The 17,248-nt window shown below is 36.4% G+C and overlaps 1 protein-coding gene across 4 annotated transcripts; it reads left to right on the forward strand.

Annotated features, from left to right (window-relative positions):
* Positions 1–1,316: 1,316 nt before the first annotated feature.
* On the forward strand, positions 1,317–14,689 carry LOC101895298 (polycomb protein Asx). 4 transcript variants are annotated; one of them, XM_059123766.1, is made up of 10 exons: positions 1,317–1,992; positions 2,570–3,007; positions 3,072–4,305; positions 4,723–5,665; positions 5,796–5,918; positions 8,681–9,573; positions 9,643–11,283; positions 11,349–11,699; positions 11,765–11,933; positions 12,902–14,689. In XM_059123766.1, exons 2-10 carry the CDS (start codon positions 2,697–2,699, stop codon positions 13,288–13,290), a joined length of 6,054 nt encoding a protein of 2,017 aa, XP_058979749.1. In that variant the 5' UTR covers positions 1,317–1,992; positions 2,570–2,696; the 3' UTR covers positions 13,291–14,689. The 4 variants fall into 4 exon arrangements, with proteins under 4 accessions (XP_058979749.1, XP_058979751.1, XP_058979750.1 ...); XM_059123768.1 differs by lacking the exon at positions 1,317–1,992 and adding an exon at positions 2,099–2,299; XM_059123767.1 differs by lacking the exon at positions 1,317–1,992 and adding an exon at positions 2,099–2,284.
* Positions 14,690–17,248: the final 2,559 nt, after the last annotated feature.

Below are 17,248 nucleotides of genomic sequence, written 5' to 3' on the forward strand. Positions count from 1 at the left end.
TTCATTATCTTTGAAAATGTTGGACAGTGAGGTACCATAATAATTACGTTGCGTACAAAAATATGCACGTTTTCGCCATAATAATACTAATTTTGTAGGACTTTATTAAATTGCGTTGCAAAAATTCACATTCACAATAAAAGGTAATATATCCTGGTAGAATTAAGAAGACAGTCATTTCAAATTAGCATATTCTTTCTGTATTCCATTTTCTCTAGTTTGCCTCCTAAAATTTAACTGCTTTAAAACTAGGTCCCCATATCTGAATTTTGTATATACAAAGGATTCCTGAAAATATGTTTTCATGATGAAACGTTGTCAAAGACATGGTACAATAAAAAGGTAAGAGTTAAAAGCTGATTAAAATTTTTTCTACATGTGCCCGACATCTGCCAATTTTCAGTATGTATTTATTGTTTTGAAAAATAAAAACCGAATATTTTCAAAATCAATGTTTGGAAGAATATTAAATTTCGGGAGGCGCATTAATGATACTAACCAGATTTACAATGGAATTGAAAGATTAAACATTTAGCATCACATTTTTGAGAGAACATCTAGGCATTTCATTCATCTTTCGCGCTATTTGACTCATTTTAAAAATAAACAAATAAAATCAAGTAAATAAAAAGAACTTGTTGCATATAACTCTGAGTAATACTGACAGGAAGCGGGTATGGCCTCAGAGCTGTATTTCTTTAGTTTTACGAAGCTGTTCTACCTCCTTATGTTACCACTGTCAAAGGTATATTTTTATACAAATTTAAACATATGATCGCATGATTTGACCTTCTTAATTCTACCACGATTTTTATTTTCACATTCAATATTCTAATTGAAACAACCAATAGACACACTATCAAAATTGAATATTTACAACTTTTTTTTCATACACAATTACCAAATTTCCAAAATGGAAAATATGTCCCCATTGAAGTCGAAAATATGAATTTTCTATTTTAATTTAATATAACTTGTACATATTCAAAAGGTGTCTTCATTTCATGGTTCGTAGCACGAGGTAGATCCTGTCATTTAAACAAGCCCATAAATACCAATAAATTCTATTTTTTATTTGTATGGCTTTTTATGTTAAATTTTTTTGTGTGTATTAATTTCAAATTTTTGAAAAGAGAAAGAAATTCTCTTGTAGGAAAAATACCTATCACAACATATGTAAGATTCAGTTTTCGCGTTTTTTTTTTGTCAATTTCCTAATGTATATCACACTTAATGCCTATCTTTGTGTTTTTACGCAACTGAAGCAATAAATCGCTAAAACGACATTACAAATGCAATGACAATATATTTACGGACGACTGGCAACACTGGTCATTTTTCGTATCTCGAGTATTTTTGGTGAACGGGATAAATTCTACGGAAAAAAGAAGATAAATATCAAGAAAAATAAAAATATGGATTTAAAATAACACATAAAATCGGAGAATAAATGATTATTTTATTAAAAATAACAGCAATTTGTTGAATTTGTAAGAAAAAATAGCAAAAAGAAAATAGTGTAAAAGTACAACTAAAATGAGGGTCTGTGTGCGTGTGTGTGTAAAAGCAAAAGACAAAAAATTATCTTTTGTTTGTGTGTAAAACGTAGTGTAAAGAAGGTTAATGAAAAAAGAAAAGAAACAAATACAACAAACCAGCATTTAGAGGATTTGGAAATTAAGTAAATGAAAATGTATTTTAAATTAAGAAATTCATGCATAAGGCCCATCAGCATTTTGTGAGAAACAAGTGAATGAAGCAGTAAAATGGAAGCGAAAATAATTGTTGTTGCTGCTGTTGTAATTGTGTGTTAAACAAGCGAATACAAAAGAAAAATATAAAACGACAGGGTGTTGCCATATTTTGTGAACGCAAAACAAAAACAAAGTGGCGTTTTTTCTTCGCAACATATCCTCTACTTGCTGTTTGTTTTCATTGTTGTTGCCTTACATAAATGTTCTACAGCTGTGGGATTTTGTAGTAACTGAAAAGGTAATTTAGGTAAAAAACGAGCACAACAACAACCTGCAATGCAATTAAGAAGTTTCAATTGACTTTTTGTAATTATTGTCATGGCCCGTGACGTTTTATTGTTGTTCTCTCAGTAATAGCGATGTGTGGCATCACTGTAAGGAGTTTTTTTTATTTGTAAGTCAGAGAATATCAAGTTAAAAGAAGGAAAACTATTACCACAAGAAGACGACAACGACGTCGTCGTCGACGAGAAGGAGGAGGAGGACAGAAAGAAAACCTAAAATTGTAATTCGGCAATACACTACTAAATGTTCGTAAGATATATGTAAGAATTTAGAAGTGACCAATTTAATTCCATGATACACAGAGAGGACCATATATAGCGATTAGATCTTAGATCTTGAAGGGACATATTGGTTTGTTTGTCGTTGGTGTTTTTAACACGGAAATAGAAGAAAATGGAAACACCTGATTGCAAGGGTGCCAAAGGCAAAAAATATAACCGTGGCTTAGAAATGATTTTAATTTTACAAATGACGATTGCTGGTTTCTTGTGGTAGATTTAAAGATTTCTTTTTTGTTTACTTTTTTACAGGAACTTCCTTCTATATCAGCAGCAGCAGCACATTATCGCCGTGTTCTGGCCGGAAAATTGATAATCATTTTGCAAAGTTTGTTTTGGTTGTACATGAAGTAATGAACTCGTTTAGTGTCCCTTAATTATGCGAAATATGAAAACGGACACTGGCTCCTCAGCATCAGCGTCGTCGGCAACCAACAATAAAATAACTTTGCGAGAAAAACCCACAGCTAGAATACTGTTTATCAATTCATCAATAAACAATTCATATGCCGGACCGGATACAGATTTGAATAATTATTTAACAAATATTAACGATATGGAAGCCTCAACCAGCCACATAACAGTCATCGATGATGAGGATGAGAAAGATCCACTGGCATTGGATACCAGCTCTACTGAAGATTCGCTTGGTAGTGCTCCATCAACATCAAAGCATTCCCATAGTCTAAGGTAAGGGTAAATAAAGCATAAATTTTAAATATGTTTTAATAATTTATTTCACTTTTTTCTTTAGACGCCATGTACCACGAATTATTGTCAAACCCATACTACCTGATAAGAAAACCACCAGCAGCAATACAAGCCCCTCCGCAGCAACAGCAGCAGCAAATGTGGCTGTGAGTTCTACGGTTAGTGGTAATACTTCATCAACAGTTGTGAATAGCAGTCCCTCGGGTCGAACTAGCAGTAGTCGACGTATACAGCAACAGCAGCAAGCAAAAGCTGCGGCAGCTGCCGCGGCCGCCGCTGCAGCAGCTGCTGCTGCAGCTTTAACACAGAGTACCACCAGCCCTGCCACTGCAACAACTCAAGCTTCAACAATGCGCGAGGTTTTGGCATCCATACCCGGGTTCAGTATCAAACCTCGACGGCGATCATCGAAGAAAATGTCCACAGCGGCACAAATTGAACAGACCAAGGATGGTAAAATTGATTTGGAAACTCCCGACTCTATTTTGGCATCCACAAATTTGAGAGCTCTGCTCAACAAGCAAACATTTACCATGCTCCCACCTTTATATCAATACAATTTGATACAATTACTGCCTAGCGTAGATCGCGAGGCAATTGAAATGGAGCATAAATATCCGGCGAATACCGTGCCAACGGAAGGCATACGACTGGGTCCATCAAGTCTTAATAATGAATTTTTCGCTCGGGCCTGTTTGGAATGGCGGGAACGTCTTTCGGAAGGTGAATTTACGCCAGAAAACCAGATGAAATTGAAAACTGAAGCGGAGAGAGAGAAAAACAAGCTAGATCCCTGGAAATTGAAGCATTTCGAACCAATTTGGGGTGAGAAATCATTCCATCGGGCAACCGCAAGTAACTGTCTGAATAATAAAAGCAACACCGCCACCTCCTCCGCAACCTCCACCTCAACCACGACCACCTACAATACCAACACTAATTTGAAGAGTGATGCTGACAACAATAAATCCATAGAAATAATCGATAACGCAACTACATCAATATCATCCACATCAACCACCAGTGCCTCGAATTCATCAAAAACCGAAGCATTATCCTCAAATTCACCAACATGCTCGTTGTCCTCCACAATATCATCATGTTCAACAGATGTGGCAGTGACGGTGTCCGAGGTCGTCGTGCCCATTTCAATATCATCTTCTGCGGTAAAGGAAACCCCTTCATCACTTGCAAAGGCCAAGGATTGTTTAGATAGTAACATTAAGGAGGAGGAGCAGGAAAAATCCTATGTAAAGACTGAATATAATCAAGAAAATGTAAGTAGAATAGTGGGAGAACCCGAGTGCAATCCGAGAAAAACCTTTTTAAAGGAGGGACATGGGAGAGCAGGGACAAGATACGCATTTGGAAGTGGAAATTTTTTGAAGGCAATTGACAATTTTTAAAGGGAATCGGTCAATTTAGATCAAAATTTTTCGAAATTATCATTACTTCTTCTGGCGGAATCATTGAAAAAATGTAACCCTAAAGTCTCAAAAAATAATAAATGTTACAAAAATCCCTCGCAGCCTCCGATTTGCTCAAAAATAAATCTAGTTTGAGAATTAAACATTCCCGTTCTCTTCATCTAGACCCTCTTCCCCAGGAAATTCACGCAGCGGTTCCTTACTTGCAATAATTTTTGTTCATTTTTTGCTCTCTAAGTATTAATTACTTTTTATTGTTTATTTTAGTGTGGAAGACCCAAGGATAGAAATGCATCGGAAGGCAAATCTCCCCACTACACCTGTGAACAGCCAACGACATCGGCATTAGCCCTTAAAACTAGCCAAGAATCACAAAGACGTGGTACCAAACGATCATCGGCCAGTCCTCCAAACACAGGCTTTAGCAAAGACGACGCTAACAATACAACAATCACCAATGCCACTAATATCATGGACACCACAATAGCTGAAGAAGATGCAAGTGAAATTATATTGGATGACTGTAATGTTCCTATAGAAATCAAAAGTGATAGTGAGAATGAGATGCATGAGGAGGCAGAAGAGGAAGCTTCTGGTCCCAGCAGTAGTAAAAAATTGAAAATAGAAACCACTGCAAGGGAAATTATATGCCATGATTTAACTCAAGACGAGGTAATGGTGTGTGAGCCAACAACACAAAATTTGGTCGACGACCAGGATGAAACGGACGAAGAAGAAGAAGTAGATCAGGACGAAGAGGAGGACCATGCCATTACAAATGATAGACAAAATGTTAATGTTGCCAACACCAGCATTGCCAGCAATTTATCGACAACAACAACAATATCAACAACTGTGAACAGTACCTGTGATAATCAACAACAACAACACGAGCAACATGTTAATGAAAACGAAAATGAGGCCAACCACCAAACAACTCCACACCACACAAATTCTGACCATAGTCAATATTTTTCATTTTCGGCCAGCTCCCCAGATATCCAACAACAACAGCAGCACCACCAACACTCATCTCAGCACTCCACCACCACATTGGAGTTGTCATTAAACTTGGATAACTATGAAAACCCAGCCATGGCAAACAATGGCTACAACGAAGAAGATGAAGATATTATCGAACAGAAATTCAATGATGCCGAAAATTACGTATTAGAGTCGGCTGAAGTTAGTACTGACGACAGTGGTACTGGTAAGTCAATGAATTTTGATTTTCCACAAAATCTCCCATAAATCTGACATGCTATGGTTTCTTTTTTTCTTAACCCTTTTGTGAATATCTATTTCTCTGACCGGTTTTTTCTTTCTTTAATTTTCCAAAGATTCTAAATCTGAGAAACCTACTAACAACCTTACTGACACAGCAACGGTGGACGACACACCAGCTGCCGCTGAAAGTGTTGTAAACGAAGATGATTTTTTATTTACTAACTCCCTTGATCGTGGTAAGATTATATTTACCATATAGCAACAAAAAACAGAACAGAAGAATGTATTAAAATTATTTTTAATTTGCACTCGTATTATTTTCCTGCTTCCTGCACCTACACTACAACATTTTTGTTCTCATTATTATTATTATGCTTTTTTTGGAGTTGTTTTATTTTAAGTTTTTCTTAGGCTTAAGAACACATGAACGAATAACGCTTTAGTTATTGCTTTGGTATTATGTTGTTGGCATGGCATCTTATTTATTCTACTAATATTTAATTATATAAATATTATTATTCAAAAAATATGGATTATTGATTATGTTTGTTAACAATTGCCAATTGTTATTCCCATATTCACTGGATGAATATTACGTAGATATGTCTTGAATTTTTTTTTTTTTTTTAATTTGAAAATAAAATTTTTGTTTGCACTTTTTTATTTTATTTTATGTACACCCCGCCATCTTTTTAGCTGCATGAAAATAAACACACATATATATCAAAATTTGAAATTCACAAGGATACAGTTGAAAATTGTTACAATGTGTATTGGTTATTAATGAAATCAAATGTTGTAGCAGCTGTATATATGGGGCGTTAATCGGTATCTGTCCTTACATCATGACCTTACCAAAAATCCGCTGAAATGGGTTGACCTGTCCAATAGGCTTTTATTTTTTGTCTAAAATCTCCCTCATTACCTTTTATATTGATGTAGCTACTCTGTAAGACTTTATGTAGCTACTCTGTAAGACTTTAGCCAAAAATCCACTAAAATGGGTTATTTAGGTTTGGCGGGGAGGAAGCAGAAAAGTTACGAATTTAAACAACTGCATCAATTGGGGCAAAAATTCCTTTGTTTTTCCTGCCAGACGACATTCTTCAGCCGCAATGCATGGACGATGGACTCCGAGAACGGACTCCATACTGTAATGGTTAATAATAATGTTGAATACCACACAGACCTACCCAATAGGATTATTTATTTTTTTTTTTTTTGCTAAGAGCTCCCTCATTTCCTTTTATATTGGTGGATCTCTGTCTCTATATCATGTAGGTCGTATCTGTCCATACATCTTGATTTAAAAATTTAGCTACTCCAAAAATCTAGCCAAAAATCCACTAAAATGGGTTGTTTATGTTTGGCGGGGAGGAAGCTGAAAAGTTACGAATTTAAACAACTGCAACAATTGGGCTAAAAATTCCTTTATTTTATCTGTCACACGACATTCTTCAGTTGCAATGGATGAACGGTGGACTCCGAGAACGGAATCCATACTGTAATGGTTGATAATATCGGCGAATACCACTCAGACCTGCCCAATAGGTTTTTTTTGTCTGAAAGCTCCCTCATTTCCTTTAATATTGGTGGATCTCCCTCTCTATATCGTGTAGGTCCATCCTGACACGCTTGGGAGGAGAATAAATACCACTCAGAGGCGTTTTTTTCTAGAAGCTCTCTCTATGCCACTCTTATATCATAAGGCTTTGGGTGACTTCCAAACAGGGAATAGCTTTCGTCTCCTCATTAGATGGTCGCTTTGTGTCATGGAGTTCTCAATGGAGGAGGGCATCTGCATCTTTATGTTGGAGTCACATAGCTAACCACAAGGGTACCTAGCGCTTACTAAGAGATCAAGAAAATCTACTCATCCGTATCCCAAGCGCGTTCTCTTTGTTGATCTTGTTCCTCGATAGAAGCTGTCGGGATCTTGGTGTTGTGGTTGTGGTCGAAATAAAGTATCCCTTGCCCTGCTCATTCAGTTGCATTCTCATCTCTGAAGTCCGTTAATTTAGAGGCGGTTCGGATATGGATATAGCTCCCGATTTTATATTTAATACCTATCAATGTCACAATATCCACTCTATACCAATGTTATCTGGAACCGCCGACGTATCGCTTTATAAGAGGTCCACAATTGGAATTTATTTCTACTTTTCATTTTGTCGTTGATACCTGCTGTCGAATGTGACCCTAGGATCTTGGGGTTATGTTAGGTTAAATGACTCGCGGTTGCCTTTTGGTAACAGCTCCACTCGAAGACTTGGTGCCGCTCAATTGTGTTCATCCTAATGAAGGAAGTGGAAGAAAGAAAGAATAGTAGAAAAAAGTGAAGGTATTACTAATCTTGGGGTGGTTGTGGTCGAAATTAAGTATCTCTACCAATTCCTTCGAATTTCTAAAATAGACGTATATTTGTTACGGGTAGTGGTGGGGGCTTTCATATAGTCGATCCCCACCAATTTTGTCTAGGGATGGGTTGAGGTGAGTCCAGACGTACCTCCAGGAAAACGTATACCCTAATTGTTAGCTATGAAAAATAATCACTGGTTGTTTTTCCTCGCCCCTAAAAGTCGCCAAATAGCAACAGAACAACACGTGCACGTTATATTTTTTTCCACTCTTTGTCCTGCCTGTTTTCCCTAAGGAATGTTACATGGTTTTAGAGGATAATTACGATTTCTGGTATTATAACAAAGCATAGAAAACTATACTAATAAATTAATAGATAATTCCGACTCATTAAAGCAGACCCTAGATTTAAGTTTGCCCCTATTTTCCTTTCGCCTTGCCATAACTTATATTTCTAAATACCAACTACATTTTAATTTTGTTCGACTGTATCTCCACATTTGTTTTGTTCCTCATTTCATCGCAGTAAGTCTTAAAACACTTCATCATCCCATTTTAGCCATTAAAACCTTTTTTTCTCTTTGGACTCCCTTTTACCTCTATATCTAACCAATTTTAAACAATTGTATCCTACCTTTAGTTATTATACCCGATGAAACCACAGACGAAAGTAATCTCATGACCTCGACGACAACGTTATCATCGGCTGTTTCAACGACAACAACATCATCATCTTCATTATCGGCCGATTCTTTGCCATTGACCTCAACATCTACACTGGCATCCACGACAGCATCTTTTACAGCGCCTTCATCTTCGTCTTCGAACCCATTGAATAATATTAAAGCAGTGGCAACATCTGTTGTATCCTTGGCTCCCGCCAACATCCTCAAGGAGAATTCGACACAAACAAACCCAGCATCGACGCAATCCGTCTCTGTTGCCGCTGCTTCGGCTGAGGCCATACAACATCAACAGCCCACAGTAAGTGATGTTTTTCACCATCTGAATCATGATTGGAATTTTGGAGGCCTCAAGTTGGGCATAAATACTGCTGCTATGCCGTCATCCTCATCCTCAATACAAAACGCAGATGATCAACAGCTGCAGCAGCAGCAGCCACAATCCAGCAATTATTGCAATATCTTGCAACAAACATCGACGGCCGGGAATGAAGTTGTCATTCAGGATGATAATCATAACATACAGATCGATGCAAATAATATCTTGGAAGAGCATCATCACCATAATGAGGCCGTCGTAGAAGAGGAACATACAATAGAAGAGGTTCCCGATGATGACGATGATGTTGAGGATATGGAGGCCAGCAATGCCGTTCGGGACATAGTTGATGAATTACAGCAACAACATCAACAATTACTGCAGCTGCAACAGCTCAAACAATTGCAGACTGCCGAATTGGAAGATGCCTTTCATAATCAACAGCAGCAGCAGCAACAACTGGAGCAACACCACCAGCAACAGCAGCAGCAACAACAGGAACTTTCACAAATCAATGAATATGTTGGAGAGGTAAGTGCAGTTCATGGCGTATGCGTTTAAGTGCTTCGATTTATTTGAGTGTTGTTTGTGTGTTTTCAGCTAACTTCCTCTAATGAAATGATGGCCACCGATGTCCCCATGTCCATAACAGAAATGGAAGTGACTAGCACGGTGATAACCACCAACACCAATTCCAATGACAGCATGAATGACATTAGTATGTGTAGCAGCTCCAGCAGCACTGGCAGTCTGACAACGCCCAACATTGCACCGAACACCTTGGGGCAGTTACAACAGCAGCAGCAGCAGCACCAATCTCTACAAAATCAGCAACAACATCATGCCGCACAACAGCAGCAAATTCCCAGTCCACAATCTCTTCACAACACTCCACCCCAAAGACAAATTTTGGTTGATTCAAATGGTCAAATTATTGGCAATTTTTTGGTACAACCATCACCACCAGCACAACAACATCATCATCATCATGCTGCTGCTGCTCACACCACAACCCAGCAAATACAACAACAACAGCAGCAGTTGTTACAGCAGGCTGCTCAACGATTTTCATTTCAACCCCAGACGAATGCAGCAGCGGCTGCCGTTTTAGCTGCCCAACCGGCAAATTCCGTAACATTTGCCGCCCGGCAACAACAAAGGCAACAATTGGCCCAGAAGATACTGCCGGTAATACATAACACAAATGGCCAGCATTTTCTGGCGGCGGCAGCTGCTGCTGCGGCCGCTGGAGTGGTTCAACAGCCCCACATTGATGCCTCAACACATCATCAACAAATTCAACAGTTTTCCTTACAACAAACACCAGCACAACAACAACATCAAGCCTCACCATTGCAACACAATATAACAGGTCAGGCCAGGCAGTATTTAAGTAACTCTTCTCCCACCCAACACCACCAACAACAACAGCAGCAGCACTCTAATAATTTGTTAACCTCCCAGCAAATTCAGCTGCAGCAGCAGTTGCAACAACTACAACAAAATCACCTAAATCCATTTCAAAATGTTAACAATCAATCATCGATATCATCACATGGCTCCCAAACAGGCCCAGCGTCATCACCATCTTCATCTGCAACGCATCCAAACAACAGCAACAACACCACCACCACCACCTTAACTCCCAAATTCATTTCAAAGCAGCTAAGTATTATATCTATGGGCCCGCGTAATGCCACAATTCCTGCAAGTATTGCCACCGCCGGCTCCAACACAGTTGCCATTCCGTCCACTGCCTCCAATGCACTGTACAATAGCAACACCAACAACAATCTGAATACAACAAACATAAATGTCAATGTACTCAAGACATTTGCGCCATCTGGAGTGCCTACAACCATTGCTCAACAAAGGCCAGCCGCCAAGGCCTCGAACACTGGCAAGGGGAGGAAATCAACAACCAATAAACTGCCACCTGGGGCGGTAAATATTGAGCGCAGCTATCAGATATGTCAGGCGGTTATACAAAATAGCCCCAATAGGGAAAATTTAAAGGCTCAGTTAAGGCCACCATCAGCATTGTTGAGCCAGCAACAACAGCAGCAACAAACTTCGAATGCCAATACAACAACAGCCAAGACAACGACTGTGGTGGCAACGGCCACAGGAAATCTCAAGACCCCAGAAGACGTAATCATAAATACGCTAACGGCAAACAATACAACAGCGACAGCCTTGCCCAGCAATGTCATGGGTGTGGGAAGACCGGGGGTTTATAAGGTAGGTTTTATCAAAAATTATTTTTAAATTATACCCATACAATTTACATTTTCTTCTTTTTTTAGGTCATTGGGCCACGCATGGGGTTTCCACGTAAAAAATATGTCCAACGAAAATCATCACCCACCCTAATACGTCACATTTTTGCCAATCAGGGCACAGCGGTGTTACAAAATGCCAATTTAACGGCCGTTGCCACACCTGTTAGTGGGGTCGCCCAAAAAGTGACAATAATGCAACAATCTGCTGGTGGTCAGCAACAACCACAGCTTGTCGGTGGCGGTCAACACATAACAACACACGACATTCATCACAACGGCAATGGACAGTATGTGCTTTTACATCGTGCCAATGTTGGTGCGGCCGACAATCAAGCTCCACGTGCTTCCAGTGCTCCACCAGTTCCTCAAAATCAGGTTAGACTAAAAGAAAACAGTTTTTTATATGTATAATACCTAAAATCCAAAACAAAATTTTGCAGAATCAACTTCATGGCATGAATGGTATAACTGGACGCGGGCGTCCTGCCTCAGTAGATGTGGATTTGTTGAATTCACTGCAAGATATTCATAACAATACAACAGTATGTACGACCACCACACCAAATGCCACAGGAAATACACAAATTGTGCGGCGAAATATAGCCACAGGTGAGTTTTTTTCAAAACTCTCAAAAACTTTCGTTTTTTTGAGAAATAGAAATCGTTATTAAAGGTAACTTATGCAGAAAGGGTTCCTAGACTGCAGTTCATGAGAATATTGATTTTATGGGTATCCTGTAAAGCCTTGGGTCTAATTACTGAGTGTCCAAGGTGGCGGACCTTGGCTTTGTAACATGCAAGTCACAGGCCTTGTAAATCACTTTATTTTGTAGTTTTTGGGTTATTATCAAGACTTGATAATATATAAATTTGCAAATATCGGTGTTGTTTTTCATATTTCAAGAATAGAAATGTCTTTGAGCACGAAAAATGCCGCCAAAAACTGTTTACCACTCACCGTCATAAAACGGAGTTGCCAACCCAAATGGAACGCTTTTATATGAAATTTATATTTCGCTTTCAAAACATTGATATCTTTTTTTTAATATAATTTTAAAATAAATTTTAAATAATAAACGTTTTCGTAATGCATAAAAAAAAACAAAATTCCTCACAAACGGCTTTTCAATTGCTGTTATCAATAGGTGTTGCCAAAACATAAGGATGTCTCACATGATATGATATATGCTAATTAGCTAGAAAATCATGTTCAAACATAATACTTTTGATATATTTTATTAATGCCTTACCTCCAAAAATTATTATCTAACAAATTTTACTAAATAATCTATGGAAACACACACACACACATGAAATACAGAACATTTGTTCTACAATTATCGCTAAACGGTGTTGCCAACGCACTAGGGAGGCTTCACACTACTTAAAACATCGAACAATCGTCATCACCAAAAACTCAATTAAAAAAAAATAAAATAAAAAATACAGAGATTGTTCATTTTTGAAATAAATTGAACTAATTAAATTCTAAAAAATGAAAAAAAGAGTCATACTAGAAATGATTAAATTAAAGAAATATATAAACATTTGTAAATAATATTATGTATTACTTTTAGGAAATCTATATATTGAAGGCATTGGTGATGCAACAACATCAGGCTTAATGGATGCCAGTGGTAATTACATTGTAACAACAACCACAGCCTCTGCCATGCCGGCGGGTGGTATAAATTGTGGTGGCATACGAAATTCAGCTGCCGTCGCCGCAACAACAACCACAACACAACAAATTCAACATTCACATCAGCAGCACCAGCATACTATTGACAGCGGCTGTAACAGTGGTAGTAGTAATAGCAACAGCAGTCCAAATACCAACAGTTCAGATGGACATAATTGTGCCTGTTCCTTAAATGCAATGGTCATTTGTCAGTCGTGTGGAGCATTTTGTCATGACGACTGTATAAGTGCTTCAAAGCTATGTGTATCTTGTGTGATTAGATGAATTGGCAAAGGTATACGGCCACTATTGTTGTCGTTGTCATCTATGCAAGCAATATGGCAGTTATTAAAATAACAACTACAATAACAGCAGCAGGAGCAGTATTCACCCATTTCGCATGCGCAAACGGCAAGTATGGTTATTTTTCTTTTACTGAGAAAAACAAAATAGTATATCAAACACTGTTCTACAATGTATTGTAATTGTTTTCAATCAAACAAATGTTTTTTGGTAACTGCTGTGCGTAAAATTTTGTTATTTTAAAACACTTTGGTAGTTTTCTAAAATACCTGCTTAGTGCGATTTAGCTACCTATTTCGCTGGTAATTATTTTTCCAAATATAACATCTGCCTTTTTCGACTTCAGACAATGTTGCATTTACCTGTCAAGGGCAATAGGTCTGTCTTTTAACCCAAAATATAACACTTTTTACTAGAAATTGTCTGTTAGTAAAATAAAAAAATATAAGTAAAATCTCATCTCAAGCCAATTTCCATTACATCAATTGCAGTTATATGACTATTTTTTTGCATTTGTGGAATTTTCTTTAGAGACAAGCTCAAGCTAATGTAAATGGAGATAGGTATTTTATTCAGGTGGTTGGCAATGTTTTGTTGCCACCAAAAAGAGAAAACATTTACCGTTTTTTTTTTTCAACCAATAAAACTCTCACTAAGAAAAGAGAAAGAATTTTTACCGTTATTAACTTTGCACTAATGGAAAGTTTAGCAGACAATCGTATGTTATGAAGAATGATTATTATGACAACTTAATTTAGTTGGCAACTACGGCACACATGTACTTGCCAACCACTTCTGTAGAATTCTAATTGGAAATAGTGGAGCGTATTTTCAGTAGCAGGAGATGCAATTTTCTATTATATGTTCTGGATTTTTTTTTAAATTTATGGAAAAATTTAATTTGTTTTGTTTAACTTATGGTCCACCCAGTGATGGGAGATCGTAATTTACAAAATATATTCATATAGTAGGAAATGATTGCCGCCTGTCTTTCTAGAAAAATGCTACTTTTCAGAATACTGTATAACAAAAATAATACAGCAAATCATGTTAAAGTCTAGAGCCAGAGAATTGAGAAACATAGAATACCATGGGAATTGGTATTTCTGTATATCTGAGCTGAATTTCGTTGAGGTTTCGAATTCCAGAAGAATCACTGGACGGACGGACTGGACGGAGTGGTTGAAGAAAAGAAAACTAAAAAAATGTATTAAAGCATGAAATCTAAAAATCCCACTATCAATCGTCTGAAAAGTGATTTGTCCGAAATTTGCATGTCCGAGAAGAGATTTAATTGTTTAAAGGACTCCGATATGTGGAAATAAAGGCATAAAAGTACACAATCTAATGCGTATCATTAAAACATGGTTCTGAAAAAAAACCTTTCAAAAATGTCCTAGAAAGTGATTTAAAAATTTAAATTTAAAAAAAAATTGGATTGGATAGATCGAATTTTTACAAAAAAAAAAATTGTATAACAGTGTTTTTTATACATTTATAAGTGTACAATATGGTTGGCAAATCTAAATTACCATACTTCTTTATTGTGTTTGAAAACTAAAAACAATTTCAAAATTGGTTTTTTCACAATGTTATAAAACAGATGCATAATCGAAGATGATAGCATTGTTCAATTTCCAAGCAATATGACATACTAGACATTTGAATTACCCTTTTCAAATGCTTTTGAAAGTTTGGTTTTGAATTTTTTGGGATTACTTGTTGCCATTATAAAAATAAAAACCAAAATTAAATAAAAAACTGAAAAGGAAACCTAAAATTATAACAAACAAAATGCAATGAACAACAACAGCAAGACACACATATGTATTATTACATACTCCATAACCCCCCTAGAACATACATATATGCAAATGCAATTTCACAAAATACCTACAGATATAAATAAAAACAACAAAAAGAAATCAAGAAAAAAAACAAATAAGTGATTTTCCAACACATCCTTCTCCCCTTCTCCTCCACCTCATTGATAATTTGTATAAGTATTTTTTCTACTCATTTGTACCTATGCTTTAAAACAAAAAATAAAAAATCACAAACACCTAAACATAAAAATTGAAAATATAAAAATTGAAATTTAACAAAAAAAACTATTAAGTAGTTGTCTCAAAGATTGCAAAAAACGAAAAAAAAAAAACAAAATTAAATAACTTGTTGGTAAATAATAAAAAAAAAACAAACAGTAAAACAAATTTAATTATAGACATGTTAATGGTAAAATATATATATGTGTATGTATTATATATTTTTTTGTTTTTTTTTCTATACTTTTAACCGTAAATATTATACATAAAAATATAGAATGTTTTGTTATTATTATTTTTTTCAATTTAATATTTTTTTTAGTTTTTAGGAATTTTTTTTAATAATATTCACACATATTGCTGGTAACACATACATACATTTAAATGAATTTGAAATGCCCCAAAAATAAACATTATTTCCAATACCAGATGGATATACAAAAAATATTTATTTTTTTTTTTCAACAACAAATAGCATTTTACAAAAAATATTGCAAATCATGTATAAATTCAAAATTCCTCAAAAACCAAGAACATTTTTCTCTATACTTTGTCATTTTTTTCATCTATTTTCTGAGTCTGCAACATTTTCTTCTTCAACCTAACCTCAATTTTATTTTGTGCGCGATTTTAGAAAACTTACGCAAAACTTTGACATTTTGACATCTAAAATATTAATTATTATTAATTATTTATGAAGAAGGAGTCTGGACCATAGAAATCGGTTTGTAAAAATTGATTTTAAAATTTCTTAAAAAAATACCAATTGAAGACCTGGGAATAACCACATTAGGGTGTAAGAAAAGTACAACGTTGTATCTTGAAATAGTGCACCCTCTAATATTTCGGAATAATCGGCCCAATTACGGTTGTCGTTACTATAGTGTTCGACTTTATGTGCAAGTTGCCCTCGCCGTCGCTTCGATTCAAAACTGGTATTACGGTAAGGCATAGAAGCGACATCGACAGTTCAAAATAAAAGTTGGCAACAATTATAAAAACGTTGGCAACACTCCCTTGTTATAGACAAAAAAGACAATCCGAAAGTGCGGGTTCAAGACCCGGGCTCGACGGATCCATTTTCCAATATACAATATATGTAACGCTTATGAAAATATCTACCCAACAAGTGGTCACTTAATGGGGCTATTTAAAGTGGTTCGGATTTTTATAAAACCCCCCAAAAAGTCAAAAAAAGGGCCCAACAAAATTGATGCCAAATTATAGCTGACCCTTACCTGACCTCTTACCTTCTCACAAAATTACTGGATTCGGGTCTTGAACCCGGACTTTTGAGTCAAAAATCTGGGGAATCATAGTAATAGTTTCCCGGAATCAGGGTTAAAAGAACTACCTCTTGAAAAAAAAAATTTCGAAAAAATCGAAAAGTTTTTACTAAACTAGAGTTGTTTCGAATGGCCACAGAAATTAGGTATTTTAGCGCTATGGTCCTTAGTAGACCTGTGTCGGAAATGACTTCAATATTTCCAAATTGGTTTGCTGTTGTTATTTTCATGGTCAAATGTCAAATACAAAATGGTTAAAAAATACCAACGTCGTCACAATTTTTTACGGCGACAGATATTCTCTAAAAACGACATCACGTCATCAACTGTTGTATCGACAATGATAATAGCAATCATTCATCGCTATCGACAAAAAACGACAACCTTAGTACTGTTATTGTCGCCTCGACTTCATTTTGCGTCGACGACGACAACAAGCGTAATAGGGCCGAATCTTCCGATGATAATTACATCTGTTTCAACCTAACCTCAATGTTTCCCAGCTGTGTAGTTTCAGAGAACATAGCCAAAAATCTGGTGTTTCCCATTACACCGGCACAAAAATTACTCTTTTTTACGAAAATTCCTAATTTGTCAATCTAAATACCA

Source organism: Musca domestica, unplaced genomic scaffold (genome assembly GCF_030504385.1).
Source record: "Musca domestica strain aabys unplaced genomic scaffold, Musca_domestica.polishedcontigs.V.1.1 25, whole genome shotgun sequence".
Taxonomy (NCBI): Eukaryota; Metazoa; Arthropoda; class Insecta; order Diptera; family Muscidae; genus Musca; species Musca domestica.

Excerpts from the sequence above, each read along its gene's own strand:
- LOC101895298 (XM_059123766.1), top strand. The coding sequence starts at position 2,697 with ATGCGAAATATGAAAACGGACACTGGCTCCTCAGCATCAGCGTCGTCG. Across the intron at positions 4,306-4,722 it reads CTGAATATAATCAAGAAAAT|TGTGGAAGACCCAAGGATAG; the intron begins GTAAGTAGAATA and ends TGTTTATTTTAG. Across the intron at positions 11,700-11,764 it reads CACCAGTTCCTCAAAATCAG|AATCAACTTCATGGCATGAA; the intron begins GTTAGACTAAAA and ends AAAATTTTGCAG.